At 34.0% G+C, this 18,646-nt stretch overlaps 1 protein-coding gene across 1 annotated transcript; it reads left to right on the forward strand.

Annotated features, from left to right (window-relative positions):
• Positions 1–1,622: 1,622 nt before the first annotated feature.
• LOC117905679 (disease resistance protein RPV1-like) lies at positions 1,623–9,442 on the forward strand (the record flags this gene model as incomplete). The annotated part of the gene is made up of 5 exons (XM_034818562.1): positions 1,623–2,181; positions 6,045–7,140; positions 7,262–7,567; positions 7,654–8,967; positions 9,074–9,442. Coding segments are annotated over exons 1-5 (3,561 nt in total), but the record flags the coding sequence as incomplete, so codon positions are not given.
• Positions 9,443–18,646: the final 9,204 nt, after the last annotated feature.

The raw sequence follows: 18,646 nt of genomic DNA on the forward strand, positions 1-18,646 counted from the left end.
TATGATTGATTTTTATGTGGTGCATCTTTATGTTTATGGATTTGTTAATTAAATATGTGTTCATTGTTGAAATTAATTTATTAATTTCTTATTCTTAATTTCAGGTAGGATATCAAATCTTGCTATTTTATTTTTCAAAAAATAATTGGAAGAGTTGATTCCTTCTAAACTTCTAATTGAAGATAAATTTATTTTGATGATTATTGGTTGATTTTAGTTTTGTTAACTGTAAGTAACTAAACTTTGAAAAATGATGGTAAATTTATTTTTAATCCAAATTATATGATTTTTAATGTTACTGTATTTTTTTTAAGGACAGAATTTATAAAAATTTATGAAACTTAATTTCACAAGAAGTTGAATCCTTATTAGACAAAAATATTAGTTGCATGTGGTTGAATTTTAATTTCGGTTTTGGAATTTTATGGACATATTTTAGATTCATTTCTTAATCAAATTAAGTTATTTTTATTTGATTTTTATTTTGCGTAAAAATTTAAAATTTTTAGATTTAAATTTTCTTGATAAAAAATACCACCTATTTCAAATTAGTTTGGTTTTTTAATTAACATTTTTTCTCATTTACGGTAAATTCATTTTTCAATTCAATTACATGAAAATGAAATTGAGATAATTTAATTTATTTTTGTAAGTCAATAATTATTAATTGCATTTGCATGTTGTAAAATTTAGAGGTTGAAAAAACGAAAGGGAAAAAAATAAAATTAGAGAAAGTTAAAACATTTCTTATTTTCCCAAGTGAAAATCAAATATGAAATAGGGCTTAGCAATTGTATAGCCAAGAAAATAATTGTCTCAAAAACCTTGTAGTTGCTGAGATGCCACCTTGCTAAAAAGAGCATCTCTCTCTCTCTCTCTCTCATATAAACACAGAGTCTTGGTCAAAAAGAAAAAGCGTCAGGCTGACAGAGAGAGTCTTGGTCAAAAAGAAAAAGCGTCAGGACACAAAGTGAATTTTATTTTAAATTTTATCATTTTTAAAAAGGACTCGGCGAATCATTGATGACAAAATAGGGAGGGTGAATTTTAAAATTGTATCCCAAACCTTTAATACACAAATTATCAAGAACATTTTTTCACTTATATGTGAACATTAAAGGACTATAAAAATTTATATATAATAAAATTGTTATTAATAATACTATTACAAGTTTAAATTATTTTTATCAAAATCATTCTCAACAAACCTTTAATATGCTTTACTCCTAATTATTATTATTGTTGTTGCAGTGGTTATAAATTAATTTATAAGTTAAAATTTTAAAATTAATATTTCTAAATGTAAACAATAAAAAATAAGAAAAATTGATAAAATGTTGATTACTGATGGTATGGGATTAAGGAATGAAAAAGCTGCAGCATAGTCCAAAAGTGAGAAAAGAGGCAGGCAATAGCAGTCAGTGTTGACTTTGATGTCCACCTTCTTTCCTGGCCTATTCACCTCTCACAGAAAGAAAATGCACCGGCCTTTCCATGAAGCCTCGCCCTTTGTTCCAAACACAATGCATATAGGCATTAACAAAATTAAAAACTAAAAAGAATAAGATAAAATAAAAAATATGAAAGTTCCTTGCAAGAGGAAGCTCCTATGTTAAAAAGGTCGAGAGAGAGAATCTTCCCATGACGACCCAAAATTTTCTTAGTGTCTTGGAATTTGGGACTCACAACCAGATAGCTCCCAAGAATGGATTCTTCAGGCACCTCACGTTCTTTACGATATCGGAGATGGGATGTTTTTTTGAGCTTTAGAGGGGAAGATACCCGCTTCAATTTTACGGATCATCTTTATTCGGCTTTGAGGACGAAGGGCATCAACACCTTTAGAGATGATGAAGGACTTGAAAGAGGAGGAGAGATTCAACCTTCACTCTTGGAAGCTATTGAAAATTCATTGATTTCTGTTGTCGTTTTTTCGGAAAACTATGCTCATTCAAAATGGTGCTTGGATGAGCTTGATAAGATCATGCAGTGCAGCAGAGAAAGGGGCCAAAAAGTTCTACCAATTTTCTACCATGTGGATCCGTCTGATGTGCGGAAACAAACGGGAACTTTTGGAGAAGCATTTGCAAGATACGGAAACGTCACTGAGGAGAGGGTGCTGAGATGGAGGGCGGCACTGACCGAAGCCGGCGGTCTGTCTGGATGGCATGTGCGGCATGGGTATGTTATATAACTACTCCATCTCTTCCGTTTTGAGTTGCTTTTTATTCATTTACAACTCTATGTGAATTGAGCTTTCATTGACAACTCAAGTCACAATTATGTTTGATTTTTAAGTGTTTGGAAACTGAGTTTGATAAAATCGGGTAAGCATGACCAAAATTAACTGAGAGTCCGTTCTTGGCATCCCCATTGCTCACTTCCTATATGCTTGTTTACATATTAGAAATTTAGGGCGTCCAATTAGCAATGCTTTTTTGTACTTGCTTTTAAAAATTATTTTTAAATTAAAGAATAAAAAATGATTTTTTAATATTTTCTAAAAAGAAATAGGATTTGGTAACTCGTCTTTATATATCAATTAATTTTAAAAGTAATTTTACTATTTAAATTTTATCAAAAAAATTGTGAATTCAATTTTTATGATATCAATGAAATTTAGTTCAAGTCTTATTAAACTAAAAATAGTTTTCTAATTATAAATAAATTAAAAAATAAGTAGTTTTAGTACTAAAATAATGAATTCTATATATATATATATATATATATATATACAAAAATGATAGTATTTTAGTACATATTATAAAAATATGATCATCTTTCTAAAGCTTAATTGATTTTTTATTAAAAGAAATAATAATTTAAAATTAATAATATTTTATTCAAAAAATTTAAAAATAAATAAAATTTAATATTTAAATATGTAAAATTTTTTATCACATCTATATATTTACCATTCAATTAAGGACATAGTATTTTGGATTAGTTTTTTTTTTTTTTAAAAAAATTTCAAATTATCTTAAAAAAGAGAAGTTCAATTAAAGAATTTATGATATTAAGTCTCAATTTATTAAAATTTTTTTTTAAATAAATAAACTTTAATATTTTTAATATGTAAATATGTAAAAATTTTATTACATCTATACATTTACCATTTAATTAAGGACGTAGTATTTTGGATTAGTTTTTATCTTTAGTTTTTTTTTTTTTCAAATTATCTTAAAAATGAGAAGATTCATTAAAGAATTTAAGATATTAAGTCTCAATTTATTAAAAATAAATAAAGTTTAATATTTTTAATATTTAAATATGTAAAAAATTTATTACATCTATACATTTACCATTCAATTAAGGGCATAGTATTTTGGATTAGTTTTTATCTTTAGTTTTTTTTTTTTTTTTAATTTCAAATTATCTTAAAAATGAGAAGATTCATAAAAGAATTTAAGATATTAAGTCTCGATTTGGATTTTATTTACCTAGCAAGAAAAATTGGAAAATATGGTTATGCGCTTAGGAGAAACAGTAAGTTATAACTTATTATGTATTAATTTTGGTTTATTATTTTTTATAGTACTTGCGTCTATTTTTGAATTCTATTAAAAATCCATTTTCCAACGACAAAACTCATAAAAATAAAGTTATGTATGAAATATAAGTCATTTTGGATAGAATTTAGATCGTGAATTTCCACTACTAATTGTGTTGTGTTTTGAATTCTATTTTTTTTTTCAAATTGATAAACTTGCTAACAAATTAAAGAAAAAATGATTCTATAGATTAATTAAATAATAAAGTCATATTAAACTAATTTTTGTTTATAAATTTTTTATATTAATTTAGTTATTATTTGAGTTTAAATTTATTTTAAAAAATTACTAAACTTATTTATGAATAAAAAAAAAATATGAAGTTTTGCTTGATTTGAAGTTCATTTGCTTGGTAAAAAAATTAACAAAATTTGTTTTCTATATTAGTTTTGAGTTTTGTAACTTTCCAACATTAATTGGATTGGTTTTTGAGTTTTGAATTTTTTTTTAAATTAATAAATCATATATATCAAGTACCATTTGATTTGAAATTTATTTATCTAAAGAAATTTAAAAGTTAAAGTAAATTCAAATAAATAAATAAATAAAGTGTAATTAAAAAGGAATCATATTTAAAAATTTTGATATTGATCGGTGGAGAGAGAATAACAGAAGAAAGACATCTATCGGACTTTGTTCATTTTTTTATTGTTTTCTTTTTTAAATTACTTCCCAATGCTTTTCTTTGTTTTTATAAATATGTAAAAATAACTTCTATTACTTGTTCTCCAAAATTGTTTTTTATTTCATCTTATTTTTAAAGATTATTTCTAGAGAATGACCACCAAACTGACCATAATTTTTTAAAACAGGGTTTTAATTTCAAAAATAGAAAAACATTCTAAAAAAAATGTTTTTGAACAAAAATTTAACCAGTTTTAAAAAATTAAAAATTTACTTTGAGTGATTCTTGAAAAAACACTGTTTAATGGAATCTTAGTCAATTCTTTGTATTCCTGATTGCTCACCTCCTATATGCTTGTACATATTCAAATTTTAAGATCGGTTTAGCACTGTATTTTTATACTTATTTTTAAAATATATTTTTAAATTAAAGAACAAATACCATATTTTTTAGTATTTTTAAAAAACAATGGTACTTGATAGCTTGCTTTTAAAATCACTTTTCAACAAATAAAAAATAAAATACTCATTTGGATAAATTATTTTTAAAAATAAATTTACTATTTAAATTTTGTCAAAAAATTTGTGAATTCAATTTATATATAATATTAATGAAATTCAATTCATATTTTATTCATTATTAATAGTTTTATAATTACAATTAAATTTAAAAACAAATCATTTTTTAGTACTTTAGTATTAAAATCCTTTTCATATATATATATATATATATATGAAATGATAGTATTTTAATATATATTATAAAAATCTGGATCTCAACATCTTTCTAAAGAGAAACTAACAAAGTAATTCATAATGAAGTTTAGTATGTGAATTTCTAATGTTTGAGTTCACTAACTTTCTAACATTAATTGGATTAGTTTTTGAGTTTTAAATTATTTTTAAAAATTAGTAAATTAAATGTATTAATTAGTATCATTTGATTTGAAATTTTTTTTATCTAATTAAAAATTTAAGAAGTTAAAGAAAATTCAAAAAAGCACATATAATTAAGAAAGAAATCATATTTAAAGAATTTTGATATTTATTGGTGAAGAAAGAATCAAAGAAGAAAGAGATCGCATCATACTCATGTGCCTTTTATTGGTTTAATAAAATTATTTTTCCATGTTTTTCTTTGTTTTTATAAACATGTGAAAATAACTTCTACAATTGGTTCCTTGAAAATTATTATTTATTTCAACTTATTTTTGAAAACTATATCTAGAGAATGACTACTAAGCCAACCATAAATTTTTTAAAATAGTTTTTTATTATCAAAAAAAGAAAAGTGTTTTTAAATCACATCATTAAACAAACTCCCATTTAGCATTCGTGGGTTGAAATGATCCTTATCTTCAAGGACACGATCCACTATTCAAATGGAAATGGTCAGGAAAATTAAAGGCAATGAAAAATAGAAACAAAAATCAAATATGATAGATATTATTTAAAAATTTCTTGCGTTATCAAAAGCTCCTCATCATTTATTGAAAAAAAAAAAAAAAAGTTGAAAATATGATCAAGGAATAAATATAGAGTCCAATATATTGTTATTTATTTATTTCATAAAGAGAGCCTCAAAGGGAAATATATATATATATATATATATATATATATATATATATATATATATATATATATATAAAGCATCAATTCTTTTGGATAGACATGTGCTCTGCCCATTCCAGTTAGTCATATGCGTTTTGAGTTTTGTCTCCATGATAGTAATATTGATCAGAATTAGGCATTAGGATAAATCAATTGATAGCATGACAAATATTGAAATTAAACATCATCAATTTATTTTTTTCCCTGCCTTTCTTACAATTAATTTGTGGTTCGTATATTGTGCTTTTTATTTGGCAGGTATGAATCTCAGATTATTCAAGGAATTGTTCGAGGCATTTCGAAAATGCTGATCAGTCGTCCTGAACTCTTACATATTGATGACAACCTGGTAGGAATCGATTCCCGTTTGGAAGAAATGTCGTCACTATTATGTATGGAGTCAAATGATGTTCGAATGATAGGAATACATGGAATTGCTGGAATAGGCAAGACTACCCTCGCCAAAGGAATATACAACCAAATTGCTCATCAATTTGAAGCTGCTAGCTTTCTTTTTGATGTTGCACGGGTAGAGGCACACCATGGATCGCTTGAATTACTAAGACAACTTCTAGCAGATATCCAAGGGGAAAAAATTGCACGCATAAGCAACTTTTGTGAAGGCATTAGCTTGATAAAGAAGACGCTTTGCTCTAGAAAGGTTCTTATCATTCTAGATGATGTTAGTGCTCGGACTCAATTAGAATTCTTGGCAGGGAGCCGTCACTGGTTTGGTTCAGGTAGTAGAATTATCATAACATCGAGAAATAAACGTTTACTCAAGATGCATGAAGTTGATGGATTATATGAGGTTCAGAAATTAAAATTTAAGGAAGCTTTTAAACTGTTTAGTTTGTCTGCGTTCAAGGCAGACCTTCCTGACCATAGGTTTTGGGAGCTCTCCGGACATGCATTAAATTTCTGTGATGGACTTCCGCTTGCTGTTAAAGCTATGGGATCTGTCCTGTATGGTAAGACGGAGCTTGAATGGGAAAATACACTGCTTAAGCTACAAATAGTAGGGGACAGGAGAATCCAACAAATGCTTAGAGTAAGTTTCGATGGACTGGATAGCACAGAAAAGGATCTATTCCTTGATATTGCATGCTTCTTCAGAGGGAAGGACTCAGATTCTGTTGGAAGAATACTTGATAGTTGCAACTTCTCTGCAATTGGAATGAAAGTTCTCAAAGATTGTTCTCTCATTAGTATTTTAGACAACAAGATAGAAATGCATGGTTTGATGCAAAAAATGGGTTGGGAAATCATTCGGGGAGAATTTCCTGGACAACCTGGCAAATGGAGTAGATTGTGGAATCCAGAAGATGTCCATGCTGTGTTGACACAAAAAACGGTAAGAGACAAGTGCCTGAACTTATTTAAACTTTTAAGGCATTTAATTTCACTTAAGAAGTTGCTTATGTATATGATTTTAAGCATTTTGTGCTTCACTTATCCCCTGTTGTTGGTTTTAGGGGACAGAGGCAATCGAAGGAATATCCTTTGATGTGTCGGCATCAAAAGAAATACAGATTACGACTGAAGCTTTTAAAAATATGACAAAACTTCGACTCCTCAGGGTCTATTGGGATGGACTTTCATCATATGATTCTAACACAGTGCACCTTCCCGAAGAATTCGAATTTCCTTCCTATGAATTAAGATATCTTCATTGGGATGGATGGAGTCTGGAATCGTTGCCGTCAAATTTTAATGGTAAGAAACTGGTTGAACTCAGTTTGAAGCATAGCAGCTTAAACCACCTTTGGAAAGGGAACAAGGTATGATCACTACTTATTCTCAATAAATTTTGAAGTTCTTCCAAGAAAATTTATTCAACAATTTTTATTTTATTTTTATGTTACAGTGTCTTGAAAATTTAATGGTCATGGATCTCAGTCACTCTCGATACCTGGTTGAATGTCCGGACGTGTCTGGTGCACCATCTCTGGAGACACTAAATCTGGATGGTTGTACAAGCTTGCATGAGGTGCACCCATCAATTCCTAGGCTGAAAAATCTTAAGATCTTGAATTTGGGAAACTGCAGGATGCTTCACTATTTTCCCAGAATCATTGGATTGGAAAAACTTGAAGTTCTTAACCTCTCAGGGTGCTCAACACTTGAGAAGTTTCCAGACATCGAAGCCAATATGGAGTCTTTATTGGAGCTTTATTTGGAAGGCACTGCTATCATTGAACTTCCCTCATCGGTTGGGTATCTCCGAGGGCTTGTTTTATTAAATATGAAAAGCTGCAAAAACCTTAAGATCCTTCCTGGCAGAATTTGTGATTTGAAATCCCTCAAAACTCTCATCCTTTCTGGCTGTTCAAAACTAGAGAGACTTCCAGAGATCACGGAAGTTATGGAACATTTAGAAGAGCTTCTTTTAGGTGGAACATCTATAAGAGAGCTGCCCCGTTCAATTCTTCGTCTCAAAGGTCTTGTGTTACTGAATCTGAGAAAATGCAAAGACCTCAGGACTCTTCCAAATAGCATTTGTGGTTTGAAATCTCTTGAAACCCTCATTGTTTCTGGTTGTTCAAAACTCAACAGATTGCCAGAGGACCTGGGAATGTTGCAATGCTTAAGGAGGCTTCAAGCTGATGGAACTGCCATAACAAAACCACCTATCTCACTTGTTCAATTGACAAACCTTACAGAGTTATCATTTAGTGGATGCCAAGGATCAACATCTAACTTCTGGATCTCGGCCCTTATATACAGGTTACTCCATAGAGAAAATTCAGATGGGATTGGTTTGCAGTTGCCTTCTTTGTCAGGTCTACGCTTCATAGAAAATTTAGATCTAAGTGACTGCAATTTAATGGAAGGAACAATCGATAACAAGCTTTGCCACTTGGACCGTCTGGAAGTATTAAATCTCAACAGAAACCATATGGTTAGCATACCTGCAGACATCAGTAGACTTTCTAATCTGAAAGTTCTTTCGGTGAGGCAGTGTGAGCAACTTCAAAAAATTCCGAAGCTTCCACCAAGCATAAAATTATTAGATGCCTGTGATTGCACATCCCTGGTGTCTTTACTGACTCCATCTCGGATAATAAGCCCACAAAACTGGTTGGTTTCCACTTGGCTTCGTCCTGTGGAATTCATGCTATGGAATTGCTCCGGACTATATCAGGATCATGTGGCAATGGCATTAGAGACACTTCATCAGGTCTCTCTCTCTCTCTCTCTCTCTCTCTCTCTCTCTCTCTCTCTTTCTTTCTCTCTCTCTCTCTCAATGGTATTATTATATTAACATTATAAACTGCATGGTGCAGAAACTTTTTCCAGAAATAGGATACAGTATTGTGATTCCTGGAAGTAGGATTCCAAAGTGGCGCTGGCATGAGAATATGGGAGCTTCAGTTTCAGCAACCCTGCCTCCACATTGGCTTGACAATAACTTCTCGGGGGTTGCTCTATGTGCTGTGTTTGCACTTGAGGAGGGCGAAACTATTCAGCGGCCTGGTGAGATTCGCTGTAATTTTGAATGCAGGGAAGGGCCTTATTTCAGTCATTCCATCACTTGGACACACAGTGGAGACCGAGTTGTTGAGACGGATCACGTGTGTATGATGTATCAACCTCGCAGTCAATTTGTGAAATCAAAGTCTACCTATGCCAGTGTGTTCAAGCACATCAGGCTTCTTTTAGTCTATCAGGGGCATCGCATGAGGTGAAAAAGTGTGCGATCCGTCTTATATATGCCCCAAATACAAGTGGTAACAATATGGAAATTTCCGAAGTGCCACCAGGAATGGCTCCGTACGCCAAAATAATTAATGGTAAGTCACCTCTGTTTCTCTCCTCAATTCCGTATGCCAAAGTTATTGAAGCAACTGAAATTAATTCTTTGGGAGGATTTCTATTTTTTTTTTAATTTTCTTTTCTTTTTTTCTTTTTGCTATTTAACAAAAATATTAAATGTGCTCAGCAACATTGTTCTGGATTTTTAGGATTTGAGAATTTGAAACCCCTACACTTGAAATTCACTATTTGGGTTAAATGTCTGAACAAAGGAATTGACCATTTTACACACTATGGACTGCTAAAATACCTCTAATAGAGTAATCAAGAATGACACATCTGGGAGAAGATTAACGTTTATGAAAGTTGATGTCCTTCCTTTTCTCTCCTCCTTCAGCCAATACTCTAGGCATCTAGGGGCGATCACACACTATTTTTACTATAAGATCAGCTAAAAGCAAGAACAAGACCAGCTATAAGTTGCATTCACACACTATTTTTATCACCTTCCCCATTATCACACACCGACTTTTCTTAGCTATAACTTCAGAGAGTGATTCATACTTACTAAATTTTCATTTTTCAGTTTGAAACGTTTATCTATTTTAATAATTGGATTCCTTTTTGTCTTCTTATTTAGACATAATATATCTGAAGCTGCAGAATTTATGCCCCATTATCAGTGATTTCTGAATGGTATTTTTCAGATTTACAATCTTACAATTTATGGGGCATCTCAACTTGGAATGGTTATGCAGTCAGGAATTCCCACAATATGTGCTATGATTACGGTAAGTAGGATTTTTGGAGAAAAATATAGACAAAATGTTCGATAAATGCAGCTAAGAAAACCTTTGTGTTGTTTGGTTTAAATTTATTAAATATAGTAGTATGGTGTTACCTGCAAAATATATGCTCTTAACTGTACTTTTCTGGAACATTGATTCATAGTTCAAGGTTTTGCTTCTAATTTGTGCTCTAAATAAAATTGTAGTTATCCTTTTGGATTTATTAGGAAAACAGAAAGCCTTCTTGTTTTTTGTTATAATATATATAATTAGGATGGAATTAGGATGAGGGTGACACATCCCAAACATACCCAATTGCCATCCTAATTAAGCATATCTCACTACTTTTTGAGTTTTATTTTCAGATTAATGTTTAAGCTAGTTGCCTTTGTTCCATGACATTGTCATAAATTTAAAATTTATTTTCAATCTTCAATGCATCCATTTCATCCAAGGAATTTCTTTGAGTTTTAATCATTAATTTCCATTCCATAAATAAATAAATCCAGAATTTTCATATGATATTTCAGTAAAATTCAATTACTATCGATATTTTCATATATGGTTGGAAAAGATTTTAAGATTGTTTGCAATATTTTTGCAGTCACTATAGGTTTACCTAAGTTAAAGCTAGAGTTCACCATGACCATTGGCTTAATTAGCATATATATATCCCAAGCCTCCTTAGACCATATATGGATGGTTATTCCCTAAAATATGTGAAACACCTCATTGTGAGGTTAAATTAACCACAAGGCACATCACTACTAAAAATTCAATTCGGATTATTGAACTCTAATCCAATTCTAAAAACACTGAGAGAGATAATAAATGCATGAACGAAAGAATAATTATAGACTAGTTTGCCTCCATTGAAGGTCCCACACCTTATTTCCTTGTTTTTTATTTGAGACAAGGTACCCCACATGCTTTTTTATTCTGACCAAGACTTTATTTTTCAACTTAATTATGTACCTTTTAGCAAGGTGGCATATAAGGCAACTACAAGGTTTTTGCCAAAGAATTTTGCACCTAATAATAGAAAATAATAAGGAATTGAGACAATTGTTTTCCATGAGCTCTCGGTTGCTCTCCATGAAATTACTGGCTTGTTTATTTTCTTGACTATATAATTGCTGACGCATGTTTATATTTCTTCTTTAAAACTTAAACATAAATATTTGTTTTTCCACTTTGGAAAATATAAAATGTTTTATCTTTGTATGGATCCCGCATTTCGATTCATACGCTTCTACTCGATGACGAACTCGATTTTTATTTTGAAAATGATTTTATTTATTAAGAAAATGACTCGGAATCACCACTTATTTTCGTTTTATTTTTCAAATAGTAAACAAAATAAGAAAGAAAACCCTAAGTGTGACTTCTTATTTAAGAAAAGGTGGTATGTGAAAAAACGGATCGGGTTTGGAGGTCAGGTTACTTATCAGGAAGGTATGGTAAAGACTGTAGCACCCCTCTAAATCCCTAAAGTCGGGTCTCTACTAATAAAATGAAGCTAACGTGACAATCAATAAGAAAATCAATGGATACTCAAATCGATTATGCTCATATGGGAATTAGAACATGCATAGAGAAATACCAGAATGGGAGTGGGTACGTACCTGGGCAACGAGTCACAATGCACTATCAAAAAATGGGTTAGTGCACAACAATGATCATAAAATAAGTCACATACATCACTAAACAGGATAAGGAATCCAATGGCACACATGACACTTCATTCAAATTTATTTTTAGGAAAAACTTCAATGATGTTGGCCCCCACCAAAGCCCAATTTACTTTGCATGAAACAATTCCAATAACTCCATTATTTGGAATTATAGGATTAAGTTCATGCTTATTTTAAAATGCTTTAAAAACGAGAAAGATGTGGAAAAGACTTGCTGAATAGAAAATGACAATTTATTTTATTGAAAAATGTGGTTTTGGAACCTAAAAAAATGCTCTAAGGATGAAGAAAAATGTGGAGTTGAGATTATTTAAGAAGACTAAAAAGGTTATTTGAATAAAGGGATTTAGGAAACTATTTTCAAAACCATTCATTTGGTACACCATGCACAGATCATTTTATTCTGGGCTCACCTCAGTACATAATCACAAACAGCGTCTTCATAAGTTACCTGGAGATCATCACTGGACAGTTTTACATCAATTCTAGCCAGCGATAAATTTAAGACCTCTTCCCGAAAATGTGTTATATCCTCATAGCGTGTAGCAAGACAACAGTCATGGACGAGTTTCACATCATCTGGCACACAACATCTCAATGCATTGAAGCAACCTCAAATTTGTCAACAATCATATATTAGGGCAGCTTCTTCAGATATATGAATTCGAAGTGTATCATGTCGTTGCTCTGATTATTGCATCCCGTTTGAAAACAACTTATGGAAAAAAAAAAAAGGACTCTTTGCTTAGGATCAACATTTTTTTTTACAGCCATTGGGATTATAACAGCTGGCCCTCTGCTTATGACACCAGGCCCCTTACCCATAGCAGCGTAACTCCTGAACAACCTCAGGATAGGAAAACCACTCTCCATAGCCAAACTTCTCTTCACGTGGAGGGCTCCTCCATGATGTTGATAATATGTCTCTTTATCACATTGATTCGACATTGATTCCCCCTTTGAAGATGGTGGTTCCTAAACTCGGTCACAAAAGATATTAGGTTCAAGCTCGCGTCCTCTGCCTAGGCATACAGAATGACTTCAAGAGCCTTTGCAAATGACCGGGCACAGTAGCTTTCCATTCCCTGCAACAACTTTGCTCAATAACACTCCTTATCTTATCAAATGGTATAAGAAGTCAGACAGCAACTTAGCCTGCTTCTTAGGAATCCTTGCCATGCACCTCCTCTAATGGGTATAGGAACGACATTTTCAACCCGGAGCGGGAACCAGATCAGGTGGAAAACTTCCTCGCTGCCAACAGAAACTTCTGGTTGCTTGGGAGCTCCTTTTCTGAAGTCATTGAAAGACAGCACTATGGAGAAGAAGCCGCTAGAGTCACCCTGATCCTAATGCACTTACAGCCCAATCATCTGCACTAGAGCATACTATTCCTCCTTATCATCTTCAGAAACTAAAGACTTGTCTAGCTTTCTAGAGTTTTTTACACATGGATCTGCAGTTTCATTTCCATTTTCTTAATCGGGGTACGCAAACTAGCTCCGTAACGAGTATTCATATCGCTCGACAATACCAACCTTCCTTGTTCTCTTGGTCATTTTCAATGGCTTGGAGGATCTCTACAGCTGTCCATGCTTTTATCCAAACTATCCATGGAGTGAGGCATGCGTCCATCTCATCTCAAACCTCATCCAGCGTGTTGAGCATTGTCTGGTAAGTTGGAAGTGCCTCTTCTTTTTTTTTGGAAGCCAGTAATGTGCTGCCCTTTATCAGTGTCAGATCTGTTCTGTTCCCTCCTAGAGATGCTTTCTTCTGGTTGATTGGAGACTGTCAGGTACTGAGGGTGCCAAGGCTAGGAACCAGCCAAAGCTAGTAGCATGCACACCGAAGGGACCATGCATGTGGATTCTGGTGCCGGGTAGCCAAAAATTCCCCTCATGCGTGTTGAGACATGTCTGCTTTTTTCATCAAGTGAAAGACCACTATCCTGGCTTGATACTCTGACTATAGGCAAGACGATTATGTCACGAAATTTCAATCGACAGTGAGACAACTCAGAGTAAGAATCTCAGTTTTATCACTATAGAGGACGTGCAATTATGCCATTTCCTCAACTACAACCATTCTCTCGCATTCTAAACATGCGTTTTACGGCATTCATGAACCTCAGATTTCCCGGTCCTTCTCTTCTGTATAACCTCTAATGTGACATGTACTATGGACCTCGAATATAGCTTCCTTGTGAACCGTTTAAAACCCGTTCTCAATCACAAGCGATCTTGTTTGCCCTTTGTCAATGAACATGCTCTTTGATAGATATCCATGCGAACTGAGGGAATGAGAGTATAAGAGGAGAAAACGGTGAAGAAAATCAGTTGAAGTAGTGGAGTGAAGAGAAAGATAGTGAAAGGAAATGAGTATATATCTGTGTAGTAGATACAGGAGAAGTTACAGGAGACGTAAAGGGTGGGCAGTGAGACAATTTCGGTGGTTGGTGTAGGAAATGGGTATGAATAGACTTAGAGAGAGAAGTGGGTTTAGTGGGGTGGCTTGATGAGCATATGCATTGGGGGGGGGGGGGGAGGGTGGTTGTTATGGAATGGGTTTAATAGGCTTAGAAAGAAGTGGGCATGGAAAATGGGTAAATACGTGGGTAAGGATGGCATGGGTGGGGAAGTGATGATGAACGACAAGTATGATGTGGTGAAGGTGCCATGATGACCAGATTCAGTTAGCATCCCTTTCATTAAACATTTAGCCAAGCTCTGAACCACTGAGGACCAAAGAACAATCAAGGCCTTAGGGTGATAGGTCCCAGTCAAAGCTAGAATATAATTCTCTTCGGGTGAGAATAAACCACAGAGTTTGGATCAAATCTTTTGTTGCCTTCTTATTGAATCTGATAGAATTTAAATACATAAAGTTCAACCACTTCCTACAAATAAGGAAACAACTACTCAACACATTGCAAATAAGTAGCTATAACTGCATGACCCACTCCTTCCACTCCTTTGCAAAAATGTGAACATTGAGAGCAACTTGGACTAAGTCTTTGACAGCACATCTTTTATAGCACATCCATCTTCCCATGCATAGTCTGTCCTCCTTACACGTACCCTGGATTTCTAATAGGCACACGTGTTAATCTTCTTAGCTTATCATTGCCCCTTTCTTTCAGTCGAACCTTGTCCTCAAGGTTCAAATTAATATACTTGTTGCGCAACTCCTGGGTATTTTCCCACGTAGCATCTTCTTTTGGAAGCTTTTTCCACTGGACAAGGCTTTCTTCAACAAAACTTGACCCTTTCTTAACCCACCTAGTATTCAAAATAGCTTCAAGTTCCATAATAATCTCACCATCATTAGTTAGGGGCGGCAACTCAGTGCTGGTGGCCTTAGTCTCCCCTACCTGCCTTTTAAGTAGTGAAACATGAAAAACAGGGTGAATTCGGGAACCTTCAGGCAACTTGAGTTTGTAAGCTACCTTTCCAACCATTTCTTCAATTTGCGGGCCATAAAAGCGATTGGCCAACTTTTGGTACACCCTCCTATAGACAGTTTGCTGGCAATAAGGATGGAGTTTAAGGAAGAACAAATCCCCCACTTGGAATTCCATGTCCCTTCTTTTTGAATCTGCCACTTGTTTCATTCGATTAATTGTTGCATGTAAATTGATCTTGAGCTGCCGTAAAATGGCATTTCGAGATACCAATGTTTGGTCCACCTCATTCACAGAAGATGCTCCAACTTGATAGTTTGGAATACTTGGTGGCGGCCTCCCATAGAGAGCTTGAAAAATGGGTCATCCCCATAGAGGAGTGGTATGTAGTGTTGTACCAAAATTCAGCCCATGGAAGAAAAAAACTCCATTTTCGAGGTTGTTGAGAAACAAAACAGCGAAGATATTGCTCGACGCACCTGTTAACTACCTCAGATTGACCATCGGTTTGGGGATGATAGGCAGAGCTCATGTGCAGCTTAGCACCTGACATTTTGAAGAATTCACGCCAAAAGTGACTTATGAAAACGGGATCTTTGTCACTAATAATTGATTTTGGCAAGCCATGAAGCTTGACAATCCCTTCCACAAATTTTTCAGCTACCATTTTTGCCGTGTAAGGATGCGATAAAGCTAAAAAATGAGTTGATTTACTCAGGCGGTCCACTACCACAAAAATAGTGCTTTTGCCATTAGATGGTGATAATCCCTCAATAAAATCCATGGTGATGTAGTCCCAAACTTGGCAAGGGATGGGCAATGGTTGAAGAAGACTAGCTGGAGATAAAGTTTCTGCTTTATTCTTTTGGCAAACAGTGCATGAGGTTACATATTATTGAATCACCTTTTGCATTGATGGCCAATAGAATTGTTGTGTTAATCGCTTGTATGTTCTCAATACCCCAGAATGTTCTCCATATGGTGAGTCATGGAATTCCTGCAATAACTGATTGACAATTTGGGAATTAGGAGGAATTACTACACGGTTTTTGTAACATACCAAACCATTTTGCCACTTGTAGGGTGCTCCAGGATTTGCAGTGGCAAGGTTGCTAATTCGGACCATGTAGGGATGCTCGTTGGCTTCCTTCTTGATTGCATTCCACAAAGATGTTTGAGGGACAAAAAGAGTATTAAGGCTGGGGCGCCTATTACTCTTGACAAAGCATTAGCAGCATAATTCTCCCTTCCTGGTTTGTAAGTGATCTCATAGTCATACCCCAACAATTTGGATACCCACTTTTGTTGTTCTGACATCACTATGTGTTGCTCCATTAAATACTTGAGGTTGTGTTGGTCAGTTTGGATGCAGAATTTTCAGCCCAACAAGTAAGGCCGCCAAGTCCGAATAGCTTGAACAATGACAAGCATTTCTTTAGCATAGATAGACCATGATTGCTTAGTGATTCCCAAGGCTCGGCTCATGAATGCTATGGGTCTCCCTTGTTGAGTTAACACTGCTCCAATGCCAGCACCTGAAACATCAGATTCAATGACAAATGGTTCATTAAAATTAGGCATAGCAAGGGTAGGAGTAGAAGTCATTGCTTGCTTCAAAGCCTTGAATGCATCATCTGCTTCTTCCGTCCATCTAAATTGCCCATTTTTTAAGAGGTTGGTGAGTGGCTGAGCTATAACTCCATAATTGCGGACGAACTTTTTGTAATAACCTGTAAGGCCTAAGAATCCTCGCAAGTCAGAAACATTAGTGGGTCTAGGCCAATTAAGCATAGCCTTAATTTTCCCTTGGTCCACCTTGACACCTTGTAGAGTTACAATGTGACCTAAATATTCAACTTCTTGCTGGCCGAAGGCACACTTGCCAAGCTTGATGAAAAATTTGTGATGCCTTAATATTTTAAAAGCCTTTTTAACATGTTCAATATGCATGATCCAATTAGGGTTATAAATTAGAATATCATAAAAAAAAACTAGCACAAATTCTCAAAGATATGGCCGAAATATGAATTCATAGTAGCTTGAAAAGTTGAAGGAGCATTACATAAGCCAAAGGGCATAACCACATATTCATAATGACCATTGTGTGTACGAAAGGTAGTTTTTGAATGTCTAATGGGTGTACCCATACCTAGTGATAACCTGATCGGAGATCAAGTTTAGTAAAGAAGGTTGCCCCATATAGTTTGTCAAGCATATCATCAACGGTTGGAATAGGAAATCTATCTTTGATGGTTACAGTATTAAAGGCTCTATAGTCAATACAAAAATGCCAAGTTCCATCTTTCTTTTTACTAACAGAACAGGTGAAGAGAATAGACTTGTGCTAGACCTTATTAGCCCCAATTTTAACATGTCATGAACTTGTTTTACTATTTCAGCTTTTTGAAAGTAGGCATACCTGTATCGCGGGACATTAATTGACTCAGTCCCCTTTTTGAGATTGATGTGGTGATCTATCTCCCTTTTTGGTGGAAGCTGCTTTGGTTCCTGATAAATGTCCTCAAATTCTTGTAACAATTGTTGCATTTCTGGTTGAATTCCTTGAGGCACTTCTTCCATGGTTGCATGTAGACAGACGGTGAATATGGAGTTTCCCTGCTTTATCTCTTTTGAAATTGTTTTGAAATTCTTAGGTTGAATTGGTTGGTTGTCAATTCCTTCTAATTGATGACGCTGGTCCTTCCATGAAAACTCCATTGTCATTCTTTTCCAATCACAAACCACTGTGCCCAATTGTTCAAGCTAGTGGACTCCTAACACTATATCCAACCCAATCAGCGGTAATGAATAAAAAGTTAAGGTAAATGCAATAGGTCCCAGTCAAAGCCAAAATATAATTCTCTTCAGGTGAGAATAAACCACAGAGTTTGGATCACCATTAATTAGCCACTTTCACATTAAAGGGTTCAGTTGGCACCACCAATAATTGCAATAGTTTATCTATCCTCTCATTGATAAAATTGTGGGTTGACCATCTATCAATAAGAACAATCAATTCATGGGGTCCCACTTTAGCCGAGACTCGCATGGTTCTGGCTGTTGACCACCCAGTGAGAGCATGGAGTGAAATTTCAAGTTCTCCTCGAAGGTGGGTGTGAGCTCCCGCTTCATCATTTTCCTCTTCGTCATAGTTTCCTTCAAGCAAGAGTAGCTGCGGTCCTTTGCATTTGTGCCCTGGTGCAAATTTCTCATCACAATTAA

Source organism: Vitis riparia, chromosome 18 (genome assembly GCF_004353265.1).
Source record: "Vitis riparia cultivar Riparia Gloire de Montpellier isolate 1030 chromosome 18, EGFV_Vit.rip_1.0, whole genome shotgun sequence".
Lineage (NCBI taxonomy): Eukaryota > Viridiplantae > Streptophyta > Magnoliopsida > Vitales > Vitaceae > Vitis > Vitis riparia.